Source organism: Pseudorasbora parva, chromosome 8, assembly GCF_024679245.1.
Source record: "Pseudorasbora parva isolate DD20220531a chromosome 8, ASM2467924v1, whole genome shotgun sequence".
Classification (NCBI taxonomy): Eukaryota; Metazoa; Chordata; class Actinopteri; order Cypriniformes; family Gobionidae; genus Pseudorasbora; species Pseudorasbora parva.
This window is the reverse complement of record NC_090179.1, coordinates 20,297,985-20,316,045: the sequence shown is the minus strand read 5'-3', so window position 1 is coordinate 20,316,045 and position 18,061 is coordinate 20,297,985. Positions and strand designations below refer to the sequence as shown.

Genomic DNA, 18,061 nt, shown 5'->3' with positions numbered 1-18,061 from the left:
AGTTATTTTCTCTAATTCTCCTTTTTAATGTTTTAAACAATTATTAGTACATTCAGTAAGTCATTTAACCATGTGTTGCTATGTCTTTCAAACACATTTTTATTATAATTATATAGTTATTATTATTATTAGTTATTATTATTTAGTTATTTTAAAATTATTTATTTTAATTTAAAATGTTTATTATTTATTTAATTATTAGCTTTTCATGAAACTCTTAAATGCACTTCAGGTTGTTAATAAAAAATATAAAATTAAGGCACTGCCCGGCCAAAAGAGTGTTAACAGAGTTTTTGACTCTTGCATTGTCGATACAAAATCTTGACCAAACATTTATGCATCTTTTGACGCAAATAAATTAGATGTTATTTTTAAAAGCTCAAATTTATGATATATATATATATATATATATATATATATATATATATATATATATATATATATATATATATATATATATATATAAACATTCTACATTATTTAACAGATGTGGTGCTTGTAGAAAATGTTTCCCTCACCATAGCTCCATCACGTCCTACTGGTCCTGGTGGACCTTGTGGGCCAAAGTCCCCTCTAATTCCCTTTGTGCACATGCAAACAGACAAACAAAGCAAACCTAACTAATAAATGAAAACTGCAATAACATAGATCTACTTTACACAATGTAAAATATTATATGCAAGATCTGCTTTTTTGCTCTTAGTACATACTTGTAGTCCACGTATTCCTGGTGATCCAGGAACACCCTGTGAATGAGGGTAACACGTTTACAGATATGTTATGCATAAAGATCAATATACATCTAGGCAAAATAAAATACCTATAAAAGCATCAAATAGACACATCTTTTATTATTATTTCTATTATATTGTAATTCATTCACTGTTTAAGAAATCAAATGGGTTTGATTTTATGCATCAGCAGTTTCACAGCAGAATTATTTTGGCACTGCTCACTTTAAATATATTTAATAGTACTAAAATATGAAGACATGAATTTATGGCATTATACGTACAGGTGTTCCAGGAATGTAAGTTATTCGATTAGAGGGGTCTCCTTTGATACCCTTTAACCCAGGTAGTCCCTAAAACACATATGCAAGTAAAAAAACGAGAAGAGGAAATCATTTAGTTACAATTATTTAAAAATAATTAAAAAACTAAATAAACCATAAAATGAAGAACATGAAGAAAGCTCTGTTATTGCTGTATTGAGAACCAGAGGAAATTGTTAAACCGAATAGACCCATTCAACAGGAAATCAAACAATCCAAATCATGAATCAATCCGCTGATTAATGACCGTTTGAATCTTTATTTGAGTTTTCAAATGCGGAAGAGAGGACAATGCTGAATAAAGTCGTAGTTTTTGTGATTTTTGGACCAAAATGTATTTTCGATGCTTCAAGAGATTCTAATTAACTAACTGATGTCACATATTGTCTACTTTGATGATGTTTTTATTCCCTTTCTGGACATGGACAGTATAGTGTGCATACACTTAGATACGCTCTCGGACTAAATATAAAATATCTTAAACTGTGTTCTGAAGATGAACGGAGGTCTTACGGGTGTGGGTGATTAGCGTGAGTCATTATTGACATCAATTTCATTTTTGGGTGATCTTTGATAAATGCTCATGGTCTAATGGTAAGCGATTCACTGTGTTACACCAAAATTTTTTCTTTTGTATTTAATGAATTATTGCCTTTTTATGGAGTCTATTTACACTAAGTGCAAATAGTGCGCTTTGTTGGCAAGCTCTATTTGCACTAGCTCCACCCAACAATGCCTGGCTGGGTCACACAAGATTAAAAAAGACGAATGTATTATAATGTCTGCAGTGGCATAGTCAGTGGAGAGTGTGGTTCAGGCAACAGAAGAGACTGATTGGTGTGTAACTGACTTCTATGACAAAGCTAGGTTGACGCGATCAACCCAGGTTTGAATCCGCCTTTTGCCGAGCTTGCTATTCTCCCCTTTCCCATCACATTTCACTTAGTGTAAACAGAATATATCCCTATTTTCACTTAGTGTATATAGCCTAGCTAAGAAAATATGCTGTCATATTTGCCATATAGGCTGCCATATTTTTAACCCTGCTCTTACAGACCACTTTTCACTATCCAACTGTTTCCCAAATCCCTATGAACCATTGGATTACCATGGGTCCTGGTAAGCCGGGCCGTCCTATCTCACCATCCAGCCCGTGTTCCCCTCTGGTTCCATTACAGCCATCCTTTCCCGGAAGCCCAGGAAGACCACCAGGCCCTGGATGACCCTAGAAGATGACCAACATAAGGTGGTATATTTGCATTTAAAGTAAACATGCAGGTAAATTACTAATTAAAACTATTGTATTAATACAATAGTTACAGAACATTCACAGGACTCAAAGAGGAATGGTTAACAGTGTTTATTTTGACAGCACTAGGCAATATGCAGTTCAACAAGTGAATAAATCCTTAATGGAGTGTAATGAAATGTCTTAATCTTACAGGTGCAGGGACTCATAAGACACGAAGAGGAACCAGATTGGATGCACACACCTCGTGGAGAATGAAGGTGACTCTTGGAAGTAAACGAAGGAGAATAGGACTCAGGAGAAATCGCTGGAGATACAGGTAAGTAGTCAGTGTAGCATGAACAAGACCGGACATGAACCGATGAAGGTGCAGACGAGGTGAGAAGTCAAGGAGGATGCTGGGAATTGAAGTGCTAAAGTGACAGGTGACCATGTGACTGTGACAGTACTCTGCCTTCCATGGAGGCTCGTCCTCACACCCTAAACTAGGGTGGAAGGGCGGTTGCTCTAGAGGCAGACCAGGAGAGGTCCACGCAGGACGAAAAGCCTCCAGGGTGATGCTGGCAGCTCAGGAGGCCTAGGTGGAGCTGAGGAGACAAAGATCCAGGGTGACACTGCAGGTCCAGAGGGCCAAAGCGGAGCTGACAGCTCATGGGACTGAGGCATAGACAGGGATCCGTAAGAATGCAGTTGAACCAGAGCGGCTGAGGACAACGTGGAGTAGAAGGGAAGGTAAAGCCTGGTGGAGTCGAAGGGATGGAGGGGAAAGGCACAGCCAGAGGCAGAGGAAGTGCTGGTGAACAGGGTGACTTTGGTAGAGGAGGTAGGAGAGGGAGGCTGGAAGGGACCAGCGGGGACACAAACATTTCTAGGCAGGACAGAACCAGTGGGGACACAGGTCAAGTTCTCTCTGGACCTTGGTACAGGAGTGGTAAGGGTGACGGTGTCCTCATCAAACCCAGCAAAAGTGAGGGAAGAACCACTCAGCTACAGTACATAATCCAAGTATTGTTCTAGAGTATCTGGTGGTACACATGCTGGTCCGTGGAGAAATAGCAGGTCATCTAAACCACTCCACAACACAGTTTAACATTCCATCGTTCCATGGTGCCTGGTGCGTGAGCTGAAGGAACTCCTCAAAATATAACTTAACTGGCCAGTGAACCTGGGAGATGGAGAGTAGTAGATCAGCTGGGTCTTGTGGGATAAGGAGAAGGCCCATAATGCTACAGTCTGTAATGGTCCGGTCTTCTGTTACAGAATGTACTCTCAGGACACAAAGAGGAATGATTAATAGTGTTTATTTTGACAGCACCAGGCAATGTGCAGTTCAACAGGCGAGTAAACAGTCAACGGAGACTTTGAATCCAGCGGAAGAGAGTGTAATGGAATGTCTTTATCTTACAGGTACAGGGACTCATAAGATACAGAGAAGAGGAACCAGATTGGATGCAGTGATGTTATGTTCTGTGCTAAGGCTTCGAAGCGTGTCGAGAAATCCCAGAAGCTTTCAGCGAATGACGTCCAAAGCTTGCTTCAGCCTGAATGTTGCCCTCTGCCCAGTTAAACAACCAATTTCCAGTTTTATACTAATAATAACACTGCCTCTCCTGCCTATGACCAAAGATTTGATTCATATTTGGTAGCCCAATTCATTTCAAAACAATATGTTTACTACACTGTTAAGTTATACAACCATTATATACCACCAGAAAATACACATTATAATCATATAAAAAGATGTGGAAATGTTTTTTTTTTTATTCAATGTTATACCCAAGCCTTAATTGGCGCAAAATATAGTGCATCTCAGACCACATCAGGTTATCTGTAACATATCTGCTTGTTTTAGACTCTTTGACCACCAGGTGGTATTGTGAGCAAATGAAACCTAGACAAATGAACTCTTTTGAGAACCAATTGGCTGAAAAGCTTCAATGCTTCATGGGGCTTCATTAGCCACCACTAATCTGATGCACACACCTCATCTTCAGACTATCGTGGAATGGAGACAACTCTTTAAAGCTACACTGTGTGATATTTTCTCCCATCTAGTGGTGTAAAGGTATATGACCATCCAGTGATTAATAGTTTCTGCTCCTCTCAATTTCGATTTCGTTTCAACTCCTACGGTGGCCGATTTAGTCATGGCTTCCAGTTCGACCTCTTCGGTGAGTGTTGCGTCAACTCAAGTGATGAGGTAATTTTTGAAAACTATTATAATTTGCAGTTATTTAATTTACCAAATGATCTATGATCAAATTAATCTATGTAAAATGAATAATAGTTTTACGTTTTCGTTATTTTTAACCAGTTCATTGCTAACATCAGCTATCAGGTTCCCAGACGAATGCAAGCTCTTAGTAAAGTAACTTTTATCAGTGCTATCATTATTCTGTATATTGTACAACACCACTAGCGTAAGGCAAACACATTATAATGCAATTAAAATATTAATCTCAAGTTTTCCGTCATAGAACACGGATTTATGTTATAAGGTAAACAATACTTCTTCATCATTGACGCGAGGAAAACTATCCTAGACGTCGTTCTAGTGTTATGCACAGCACACCATGATATAATTAGCCAAGCAACAATAAAACTTCCAATATACACAAATAGGCTGAATTAATATTACCTGTCGAGAAGAAAGCAGGCAACGTCGGCGTTCTTTTTAAAATCGTTGCTCCTCATGAGCTCTTTCCATCTGGGAAAGGCCACTCCAATATTTACTTTTGTCTTGGTGATTTGCCCGTTGCGTTGCCGTCTTAATTCTCTTTTCCGCTTCCTTGGCGACTCTGATACATATCCCGCAATGTTACTAGGTCCCCGACCCGGGTTCAATTCGGCAATCAATGCCGGGATGTGGTTGCTTTTACACATAAGGTGACCCGGCAATGTTCCGGGAATATTGCGGGTCCGACGTGCAGTGTGAAAGGGGCTTAAGAGTGATCCTCCATCATCATATAGCAGCCTCAAGCAATCCTCCTCTTCACATTCGACACGGTGCCATCGAGTGTAAAAACGCGAAAAGCAAAGCTTGAATTTACGGGTATGTCCCTCTTTGGCAAATGTACTTTCAAGATGGAGGCGCAACATGGCGACTGCCATCCGAACCCTCAACACTTATGTATTTTCAATGGTATATTATAAAATTACGAGAATGAATTATTACTTGAAAGAAGTAAATATACATTAATGAGCACATATATTTTTGAAAGAACTAAGTGATTTTAGCTAAGAATAAACTAAAAAAGTTACACAGTGTAGCTTTAAGGTAAATGAAGACAAAACAGACTCAGGAGTAATGGCTGGAAATAGTGATGTTACGCCTGACACCGAGGCTTCGAAGCGTGTGTCGAGAACGTCAGGCACCGCTCATCGGAGCTCCGTATCGAGGCTTGTATTGTTTTAGTGAAACTATTGTTTAGTTTCGTTTGAGTGCAGCGCTTCGAGAAAGGGTTCACTTTTGGAGTGATGCTTCGACTATACGACGTGTCAAACTACACAAGCACTACCACTACTCTCTCTCTCAAGTCTAAAGAACTCCATTTCCCTCTGTTAAATAAAAAATGCTCCCCAGTTACAAAATTATGAAACACTAAGCATAAATACATGAATGATTATATATATATATATATAAGTGGGTGGTTGGGTAATTTATTTTTTACTACCGTTTAACGTTTGACACCATATTTACATTAAATACAAATATACTGCCGTTTACTAAACGACTGATTGGAGCAGACAAAATTACGGAAATCACCAAATTTTTAACTGTGACTATAGTGTAGTGGTAAAATGCATGACATAAAGATCTGACGCTAATAAATCAGGGGTTCTCATCTGCCTGTAGCCACACTTGTTCTACTCCCTTTTCACATCACATAACAGATCGGAAAGGCATTTATTTTTAATAAAAATTGAGAAAATATTAGAAAAGTGGAAATAAAGCGTCTAACATGTGTTTAATAATAAGTTTTTTTTTTTTTTTTTTTTTTTTGTTAGGGGTAGTTAAACAGACATGTACTGAATTAGAGACGATAAAAGTGAGTGGTCCAACATCGTTGGTCATAAAAAGTGGGTGGGTCTTGTCTATACATATATATATATAAAATCAATTTTTGCATTGACCAGCAGGTGTCTAGTGTGCATTCGAAGCCTCAAGAAATTAACCACTTTTCAACACATCAGGCTGGAAAGCTTCAAAGCTTCATTTCGCCACCATTAGCTGGAAATACAGGTAAATGTAAATGTCTGCGTAGCATGAACAAGACCGGACTATGAACTGAGCCGAGGTGTGTGTTTATATAGGAGTGCTGATGAAGGTGCAAACGAGGTTCAGGTGTGTGCGATAATCAAGTGCATGCAGGTGAGAGTCAAGGAGAATGCTGGGAAGTGAAGTGCAAAATTGACAGGTGACCATGTGAATGTGACAATAATGTAATATAATTAATACACTATAATATAAAGTTTTAAAACATTGATCAATCATTTCACAGAATATTGTTTGCATTTCTATTGAAGAACACTGTGGACTGTCACTTACGGGCACTCCATCTAATCCATGATGACCGGTAACTCCTGGAGTACCCTATCACAAAAGAGAGCAACTCAATGATGAAGGTCCTTATATTGATTTGTATGAGAATTGTGTGCGGGCACGTGTGTGTTTTGTGTACCTGGTCTCCTTTTGGGCCAGACTCCCCAGGGAATCCTATGATTCCACGTTGACCCTTCTCACCGGGAAGTCCTTGGGTGCCAGGCAAACCTGAGGGCCCCTGGGGGCCCTGCCGACCTAAGATACCAGGATTTCCCTGGAAAAAAAACGTTCAAAGAGTTAGGGTCAGTATGATTTTTTTAAAGGAAGAAATTACTTTAAGAAATTGCATTTATTCAGCAAGATTATATATTAAGATTTATAGGCAAAATGTAAAAATGCTGTACTTTTGAATTTTCTATTTACTAAAGAATACTGAAAACAATTATTACAGGTTCCTAAAAAATGCAGCACACTTTTTAACATTGCTGATAATAAAAAATGTCTACGCAACAAATCAGCAAATTAGAATGATTCAAATATATTTAAATAGAAAACAATTATTTAAAATTGGAATCAGATTAATGCCTCAATTAAGCTTAGGTGAGCATTAGATCATTCTTTCAAAAGCATTTTTTAAAATATATTAACAACTCCATTGTTTGAATAGTGGTGTATTTTTACTAAATCACCACAAGGGTGTGACAAAACATAAAGAACATACTACATGCACATCACTGTTGTGCCTGTCACCAGTTCCTGCTTGTTTTAGGCTCAAATGATTGGTCAGTGATGTTAAATGCTTTGTGCCTGGGTGTGATGGGTAGTAGTGCTCTCAGCGTGTTCAAGTGTGATTAGTTACAGTAATTTTGTTGTAATGTAATAGCAATTTAATGTAATGTAATGTAATTGCATTTAATATATCAAATGCTTGTAATGTTTTGGTTCTGATCTCCAATTATATATATATATATATATACACACACGGTTTTCTATATATATATATATATAATGGTTGGGGTGAAAAAATCAATAGTGATGACGGTTGCGTGAGAATGAATTAGTGAATTTCATGAATGACTGACTATCCAAAAGAGCTCTGAATAAAACAACACACACTGACAGGAACTGAGACCGCAACCACACACACAAACACACAGATGGGAACAGCAGTGCAGCACTGGGATTTAGCAAAGTTTATATACACACACCAGAAATACTCAAAAATGTAGTGGCAAATATGTCAGATATTTGACTGAAAGTATGCACACACATCCTCTCTTATGGGAGGAAATATAGCCTCCCTGAATGGGAGGAAAGAATCATGTTAATTGCACGTTCTTCCCACAGCTGGTTTGTGACAGTTTCAGTTTCAGAGCACTTTTAATTAAAATACCAGGAACGATTCTCTCTCTTTTTCTTCCTCCGGTCAATATCTTAAGCTGACAAAGCCAAAAGGTTTCATTCTCTATTTAGGCAAATACACACAAACAGGGAAGTTTTTTTTTATGACTCCTTTGGCCTGAAAGGCAATGGATTTGACTTTGATCACACACAATAGCACTGCACTGGGCCAGACAAGTCAATGAGTAAAACACTAAACTAAACAAGGTGTATGTGTTCTTGTAGCTCACAGCATTGCAGCTAGAACATATGCTTATAATCAGGTTACATTAATGTATAAAGGCAAAGTGTATATCTTATGTAACGTATGTAATGTACACTAGTTCAAACTTTTAGGGTCACTATGATTTTTTTTTTGGATACTAATAGGATATTAAATAGTTTTTTTCAGCAAGGATACTTTAAATTGATCAAAAGTGACAGTAAAGACTTTCAGAATGTTACAAAATATTTCGATAGCACATAAATGCAGTTCTTTCAAACTTTGTATTCATTAAAGAAACTTATAAAATAAAATATGTCATGGTTAAATGATACAGAAAGTATTCACAGCATTTCACTTTTCCGACATTTTATTATGCTATAGCCATATTTCAAAATTGATTAAATTCATTGTTTCCCCTTGATTCTACAAACAATACCCCATAATGACAACGTGAAAGAAGTTTGTTTCAAATCTTTGCAAATTTATTAAAAATATAAAAAAATGGAAAAAAATAATAACGTACATAAGTATTCACAGCCTTTGCTCAATACTTCGTTGAAGCACCTTTGGCACAAATTACAGCCTCAGGTCTTTTTGATTATTATGCTGCTTGGTACACCTATTTTTGGGCAGTTTCTCCTATTCTACTTTGCAGGACCTCTCATGCTCCATCAGGTTTGATGGGGAGCGTCGGTGCACAGCCATTTTCAGATCTCTCCAGAGATGTTCATTCGGGTTCAAGTCTGGGCTCTGACTGGATCACTCAATGTATTCACAGACTCATCCCGTAGCCACTCCTTTGTTATCTTGGCTGTATACTTAGGGTCGTCGTTCTGTTGGAAGGTGACCCTTCTCCACAGTCTGAGGTCCAGAACACTGGGACAGGTTTTCATCAAGGATGTCTCTGTACATTGCGTAATTCATCTTTCCCTCAATCCTGACTAGTCTCCTAATTCCTGTCACTGAAAAACATCCCCACAGCATGATGCTGCCATTACCATGCTTCACTGTAGGGATGGTATTGGCCAGGTGATGAGTGGTGCCTGGTTTCCTCCAGACATGATGCTTACTTTATATTTAGGCCAAAGAGTTCAATCTTTGTTTCATCAGACTGGCCGTCTGGCCACTCTACCATACAGGCCTGGTTGAGTGCTGCAGAGATTGTTGTTCTGGAAGGTTCTTCTCTCTCCACAGAGAAACACTGGAGCTCTGTCAAAGGATCCGGTTCATGGTCACCTCCCTGACTAAAGCCCTTCTCCCTGCGATTGCTCAGTTTGGACAGGCGGCCAGATCTAGGGAGAGTCATGATGGTTCCAAACTTCTTCAATTTACAGATGATGGAGGGTACTATGCTCATTGGGACCTTCAAGGCTGCAGACATTTTTCTGTACCCTCCACCAGATCTGTGCCTCGATACAATCCTGTCTTGGAGGTTTACAAACAATTCCTTGGACTTCATGGCTTGGTTTGTTCTCTGACATGCACTGTTAACCATAGGACCTTATATAGACAGACGTGTGCCTTACCAAATCATGTCCAATCAACTTAAATTACCACAGGTGGACTCCAATCAAGTTGTAGAAACATCTCAAGGATGATCAGTGGAGACATGATGTACCTGAGCTCAATTTTCAGTGTCATGGCAAAGGCTGTGAATACTTTTGTACATGTGATTTTTTTTGTTATTATTTTTGAATAATTTGTGAAGATTTCAACACACATTCAAAGCTGAGAATGCTGTGTCTTCCCTACTCTTTCACGTCTTCCTGAGCTTGAAAGGACAGATTCACACAAAATGTTGAGTATCACCGTAAACATTGCCGGTTATGTCTTAAATTGAATGTAAATGTGAGAAATAAATTGCATATGTAACAGTATATTGGATCTGTGCAGCTCTTAAAGTGACAGCAGCCCAATATTCCTGCTGCTGTCTGTTTTTACATGTTAAGACTGAATTATTTTTTAAAAAAATGCTCTTGACTGAATAAATTTAATAAGGGTTAATCTATATTTATACAGTGAAGACTATGCAGTGATATTTTATATATGATTCCTATATGATTACTGTACCTGAACATATAGTTTAGACCTACATGAAAAACCTGTTTGTTTCAGTTCTATATGTTTGTTCTATTGTAATTGAATTCTATGTTCTATTGCTATTGCTCGCAATTTGATTGTGTTCTTATTACTGACTACCTTTAACAACATTTAAAAATTAGGCTAGTAGTTTTTGGTGTCAAAACCTTTTTTATTAAGATTACATGGATCAAAAAACAAAACAAAAAAACAAACAAACCTAAAACAATATAGGGCTATTTTATTTATTTATGTATTTATTACTTTTTTTGTGGTGGGGCCACAGAAAATTTGGGCAGGGCAAGTCAAAATTTTAAATCACTGGCCCTTAGCGTTGAGATATTAGATAGTAATTTGTTGCAAAACTTTTGTGTTACTTAAAAAATAAATAAAAATAAAGAAATAAAAAAAAGTTCTGTTTTTGGATTATATATAAAAACCAGTTTACATCAAAAAGTGAGATGAACAAACCTCAGGCTGAAGGAAAAGCAAAGTCAGTCATTGAACTGGAAAACAAAGATATTTGTATTACTTGTTTGAAAAAGTATCTCAGATATTTTATTACGCTCTACTTTGCTAGATTACTTAAAAAAAGTAATCTGATTACTTAACTCAGACAGGCCTGCAGACGTGGAAAAAGGACAAATTGATGATTTCTCATGAAATCATGATCAATTCTATTACCAAGTTCCAGAGGGCAAATATCATTCTTATCTGATTACTAAAAATCAGAACAAACCTTGTGTCCTTTTTCTCACCATTGACTCTGTGTTAAATCCACCTGTTAAACTGTCCCCTGACCCCTCTGTTTCCCTTTGTGAAAGTTTGTAATGTTTTTTTACGAATAAGGTCTCGACTATCAGATCTCAGATATCTCATACTGGTTATATTCTGCCTTATGCTCTTTTATACTCCTCTACTTGGTATGTGTTTGAGCCACTTAACTTGCACTCCTGCAAGGAAATTGTGAATCATTTCAAGCCTCCAACATGCCCTTAGGACATTATTCTTCAAAGCTATGGATGCAGTTGTTCAGAGACTGTTAGCAGTAATTAATAAATGCTTGCTCACTGGCACCGTACCAGCCTACCTTAAACATGCTGTTGTAACACAATATCTTTAAAAAAAAAAACAATCTTGATCCTTCATCTCTTTCTAATTTTTTGGCCCATCACAAATTTACCTTTCATCTCAAAGATTATGGAGAAAGCTTTGCTTGCCCAATTACAATCTTTCTTGTCTGCCAATTCTATCAATTAAGTTTTTCAATCAGGATTTAAAACTCTACATAGCACTGAATCAGCTTTTTGAAGAGTCTCAAATGATTTATCATAGGACAGATTGGTCCTTTTAGATCTAAGTGCTGTATTTGACTTAGTTGACCACAATATACTTCTGTCACGCTTAGAGTCTTGCGTGGGACTGCGCGGTACTGTATTACAGTGGTTTGGCTCTTATCTGTCTAATAGGTGTGTCACTGTGAAATCTGGGGCGTTATTCCAACTCTCCAACATACCTCTTGGTTGTGGTGTCCCGCAAGTATCTATTCTTGTACCTGTGCTGTTCTCCTTGTATATGCTTCCCCTGGCCTTTTTTTGTGTGAAAAATATGGTGCCTCTTTTCATCTTTATGCCGATGATGCTCAAATCTACCGTCCCTTACAGCCCAATAACACATTTTCTCTTCAGCCTTATTTTAATTGCCTATTTGAGCTAAAGCTTTCAAGTTAATTTTTACTTTTAAATTAAAATAAATCAGAAATTATTATGTTGAAATCGCAATCCATGCCTTTGTAACATCTCGGCTTGACTACGGTAACTCACTGTATTATGGTATCTCTCAGGCCTCTATCTCCGCAGCTGGTCCAAAACACAGCTGCTAGACTGCTTGACAGGAAATGAAAATATGATCATATAACACCAATTTTAATGTCTCTGCACTGGCTCCCTATCAAGTATAGGATTGATTTTAAAATTGTGTTATTTGTTTATAAAGCCCTCAATGATCTAGCACCACGTGACCGTGGCCTACTGACATTACCCAGAGTTAGACTTAAAAATCACGGTGATCATGCTTTTGTTCCTGCTGGACCCAAACTTTGGAATAGTCTTCCTCTCTATATTAGGCTTGCTCTATCACTCACCAAATATCTTGGCTGTGTTTAAATGTGCTCTATAAATAAACATTGATTGATTGATTGATTGATTAATTGAATGTGTTACCCCAACACTGCTGGAGTAATGGCGGCTGAACATTCAGCTTACAAGAACATTTTTAAATTGTAACAGCTATATCAAATTTAAATAATATTTCACAATATTACTGTTCTTATAATATTTTTGTAATTGTATAGTATTCTTTGTGAACATCAGAGACTTCTTGAACTTGAAATATTTATCTTCCAACAAGACAAAAGTTTTAAATGTACCAACTAAAAACACTTGACTTTGTGATGTGAAACAAGTATGAGAATATGTGTGAGTTAAGCAGCATGCACTCAGTGGTTGTGACAGAGCTAGACCAGTGTGTGTTGAGGGTGTTCACAGTCTTTCAGCAAAAGCACTCACTGTGATAATTACTAAAGACCCAATGGATTTCCCCAGCAACACACACACATCCGTACACCTCTGCTTTACGATTAGGGCTTGCGCAGCAAAATACAGCTGTCCACACACCATCACACACGACTCCTGAACCATACAGACATGTATTCACATGTGAAATAATTTAAAGATCAATAGAGCTGTTCAGGTTGTAGAACTAAAAACTGGAAGTGAAATATTTCTGATTATTATACATTTTGAAAACAGTTATGCCATTTAATATTTGTGTGGAAACCATGATACTTTTTTTTTTTTAAAAGTTCTTTGATGAATAGAAAGATCAAATAAACATAACTGAATTGAAATAGAAATATTTTGTAACATTATAAATTATCAATTTAACACATCTTTGCTGGATAAAAGTATACATTTCTGGACTACAATGGTGCCTTGACATAAGATGATGGGTTCGATTCCCATGGAGTGCATGAACTGATAAAATGTATACCTTGCATTTAATGCAAGTGTGGATATTGCTGTGGATAGAGCATTTTTTATATATCCGGTCAAAGAATACCTGCTTTTACAAGACCCCATAATCCCTTTCATGCAAACATTCCACCGTTCTAATGACAGCTATGCAAATGTCCTCAAAATACCTCCCATAATCTCCTACTTAAGACTTCCGCTAGACCAACACGTGTGACACACCGACCAAAGCACTGAGTTAGAATTCACACACACATAACACAGATGACATTTTCATTAAAGCTGAGGTCCATTTAGTTCAAAATGATGCCTGCTATGCCACAGCCTGCTGTGTCCCCAACAGTGAACATAATGGTTGGCTACATAATGGGTAATATTATTATTTACACTAAAACATGCAAAAAAAAAAAAAAAAACACACACACACCCACACACCCACACACCCACAACCACACACACACACACACACACACACACACACACACACACACACACACACACACACACACACACACACACACACACACACACACACACACACACACACACACACACACACACACACACACACACCAGAGAAAGTGTTTCACACTTTCGCTGAGTTGTGCCTTAATAGTTCAGAGGTCACTAGCAGACATGTGGCCTGAGGCATGTGAACACAAAGGCCTTATTTTGTAACAACAGAACTAAGACATGAGAGACAAAGTAATACTTAGGACACTAAAACTGTGTCCCTTGTTATAAGTTAAGCAGCTTATTCCTCTACAGATTACTAGGACTTAGTATATGGACATGGTCAGAATGGAATACTAGTTTACTATACTGCATAATAATAATAATGATAATAATAATATTTGAAACATTAAGCAACATTTTATGGTAAAAGTTTGGGGTCTGTTAGATTTTTTTAAAATGTTTTTGATGAGTTTTCGTATGCTTACCAATACTGCATTTATTTGATTAAAAGAATACAGTAAACAGTATGTATATGATTGTATTATTACAGTATAATGTAAAATAACTGTAAAATAAATTTTATTTTAATATATTTCAAAATGTATTTTATTCCTGTGATGGCTGTATATTTTTCTGTGATCCTTGGAGAGTCTTTGGCCACTCAAATTGTCATCCCGTCATCCCGTGCATTAGGACATATAGACATATGGACATATGTCCTCTTCCAGGCAGATTTGTAACATCTTTAGTTGATTGGAACTTCTTAATTATTGCCCTGATGGTGGAAATGGGAATTTTCCATTTCCATATTTCACACATATATAAGGGACTAAAAACATACATGTTTAGAAAGTCTGTCAATGTTTAAATTGCTTTGTGTTTACATTTTTGTGTTGATTTTAATTTAATTCTTAATTCTTAATTGCTCTAACTGCTTTATTTTATTTCTCCACCCTTTGTAGATGTAAAGTGCTTTATAAATAAAATGTATTTATACGCTTCAGTCTGCATGCAGACCACAGCGTCGTGCTGATGTCAGTCACATCTGACCGAGACACATGTTTCGTGAGCAGGTTCTTAAATGGTTCTTTGGCAGGGTATATGGTTCCATGAAGAACCCCTTTAATATCCAAAGGATCCTTTCCATTGCACAAAAGGTTCTTTGTAGTGCAAAAAATGTTCTTTAGACTATAAAATGGTTAGAAAAAAAAACAGTTCTTTAAAGAACCTTTTACAAAACGGTTCTTTGGGGGACCAAAAATTGTTCTTCTATGGCATTACTGTGAAAACCCATTTTTGGTTGCTCTTGGCACCTTTATTTTTAAGGGTGTACCACCTGAGCATATGGAGAGCAGCTTGTATTTCAGATTCCCTAAAAAGGGTTTTTGGATCTGAAGCCGCTGAACCACACACTGGTAAAGCTCTCATTGAAAATGATAACCGTGAAATAGATACTTCTGCATATTCAGAACGTGGACTGATTTATCTAGTTTTTATCTACTTATTCTGGTGGTCCCTGTTCCGGTGGATTATGTTCCGGTGGTCCCTGTTCTGGTGGATCCAGTTCCGGTGGTCCCTGTTCCGGTGGATCTAGTTCCGGTGGTCCCTGTTTCGGTGGATATTGTTCCGGTGGTCCCTGTTCCGGTGGATCTAGTTCCGGTGGTCCCTGTTCTGCTGGATCCAGTTCCGGTGGTCCCTGTTTCGGTGGATCTAGTTCCGGTGGGCCCTGTTCCGGTGGATCCAGTTCCGGTGGTCCCTGTTCCGGTGGATCTAGTTCTGGTGGTCCCTGTTCCGGTGGATTATGTTCCGCTGATCCTTGTTCCAGTGGATCCAGTTCCGGTGGACCCAGTGCCGGTGGATTATGTTTCGGTGGTCCCTGTTTTGGTGGTCCCTGTTCCGGTGGACCCAGTTCCAGTAGATTATGTTCCAGTGGTCCCTGTTCCGGTGGTCAGTATTCCAGTGGATCCAGTTCTGGTGGACCCAGTTCCGGTGGATTATGTTCCGGTGGTCCCAGTTCCGGTGGTTCCGAGTCCTGACATGGCCTGAAAGGCTGTGATGGGATGCTTCATGTTGGCAGTCCTGCATGCTTGGGAAAGGCACAGGGTCTTAGCCACAACCAAAACTAGGTAGTTCCAGTGGTCCCAGTTCCGGTGGATCATGTTCTGGTGGTCCCAGTTCTGGTGAACTGTGTTCTGGTGAACTGTGTTCTGGTGAACTGTGTTCTGGTGGATCATGTTCTGGTGGATAATGTTCTGGTGGATCGTGTTCTGGTGGATCGTGTTCTGGTGGATCGTGTCCCGGTGGTCCCTGTGCCAGTGGTCCCAGTTCCGGTGAATCGTGTTCCAATGATCCCAGTTCTGGTGGTCCCTGTTCCGGTGGATCGTGTTCCTGTGGTCCCAGTTCTGGTGGTCCCTGTTCCGGTGGATCGTGTTCCAGTGGTCCCAGTTCTGGTGGTCCCTGTTCCGGTGGATCGTGTTCCGGTGGTCCCAGTTCTGGTGGTCCCTGTTCCGTGGATCGTGTTCCAGTGGTCCCAGTTCTGGTGGTCCCTGTTCCGGTGGATCGTGTCCTGGTGGTCCCTGTGCCGGTGGTCCCAGTTCCGGTGGTCCCAGTTCCGGTGAATTGTGTTCCAATGATCCCAGTTCTGGTGGTCCCTGTTCCAGTGGATCGTGTTCCAGTGGTCCCAGTTCTGGTGGTCCCTGTTCCGGTGGATCGTGTTCCAGTGGTCCCAGTTTTGGTGGTCCCTGTTCCGGTGGTCCTAGTTCTGGTGGTCCCAGTTCCGGTGGATCGTGTTCCGGTGGTCCCTGTGCCTGATTGTTTTGTTTTCCTGGTTCCTTTGTCGAATCATTGTCTTGTCTACGTCTCCTGTTTTACCGTGATTCCTATTTTGGTATGTTTTGAGTATATTTGTTATGCTTATTTGGTTTTGCCCGATCAAGGGTTTTGTTTTGTGTTTATGTTTTATTTTATAATAAACTATAATTTTTTTCACTTCAGTCCTTGCACCAGTTTTCCTTTGTTCTAGACGTTACATTCATACAATACCTGAGCAGTTGAAGTAAAATCCCGCTTATTCAAGGATGCACATTTATTGCATGGACAGAGCAAACACCTAATGTAAGTGTCTAAAATGCATACGCGCATTCTGATTAATGATAAATAAAATTTAACTTAATGTTGTTTAACTTAATGTACGAAGAAAACTGTAAAAATTACTACAACATTAACAACACTGAGATAAGAGCATGTGTTTTATCAGAAGTGCATTAAAGTTGCAGTTGTAACTATAGCAACAGTAGACATCCGGCGGGTTTTCTTTCAGATTCATCTTAAGGAAAATTTTCCATGCGAAGAGGGCTTTTTTTTTAAAAATCTGCCGGCAATTTAATTTCGCCCGGCAACTCAAGTCTGGAAACCTATACATGCATTTCTATGTACATTGCCCGTTGATCACGCCTCTTGTGGTCTGATTGGCTGAAGGGAAATCCAATTGTGTACAGAGTAATTTGAATAATGCTCGTTTATCACGCCTCTTGTGCAGTAGAAAATAAAGAGCAGACAATCTTAAATTGAGCTTGGTCTGGTGATAGTCAGACAAGGCTTTTCTTTCTATTCCGTGAATTTCTATTTTATAGAAGTGCATGATATTCTAGTCTCTCCATGGAAGCATAACATGTTTAATATCCCTGGAATACTTTAAAAATATTGTGTAGCCATTAACACTACCCTACACAACAGTTAGCATGAACTAATAATACTTTTAAAGCCTTTTTAAATGTTGGCTTATGTAAATGTATACAGATGCCAATTTTTATAGGCTGTTAAAAATTATTTTTGGCCACTCTCTGACCCCTGAAGGTTTCTGTATAATTCACACCCTGACTAAGACACATTGGGGGAAGCAGTTTAATAATCCTATGAATGCATATAAAAATGCAGAATAGAATGAAATCACATCAAATTTTAATGTGAAATGTCTCGAATCGAGTCGTTCTGAATTTGTAAAAATTGTTCTTGAATAAAATCGAAAAACTATGACTCGTGA

General features: G+C 38.4%; 1 protein-coding gene across 1 annotated transcript in view; it reads right to left on the bottom strand.

The window, feature by feature from the left end:
- Positions 1–18,061, bottom strand: part of col4a4 (collagen, type IV, alpha 4) — a 76,952-nt gene that overhangs the window by 35,770 nt on the left and 23,121 nt on the right. The window contains exons 5-10 of the mRNA XM_067450301.1: positions 6,986–7,120; positions 6,853–6,897; positions 2,163–2,279; positions 1,016–1,084; positions 711–746; positions 519–581 (exon numbers count right to left, since the gene is read on the bottom strand). Coding sequence (XP_067306402.1) covers positions 519–581; positions 711–746; positions 1,016–1,084; positions 2,163–2,279; positions 6,853–6,897; positions 6,986–7,120 — 465 coding nt within the window. The remainder of the gene's footprint in view (positions 1–518; positions 582–710; positions 747–1,015; positions 1,085–2,162; positions 2,280–6,852; positions 6,898–6,985; positions 7,121–18,061) is intronic.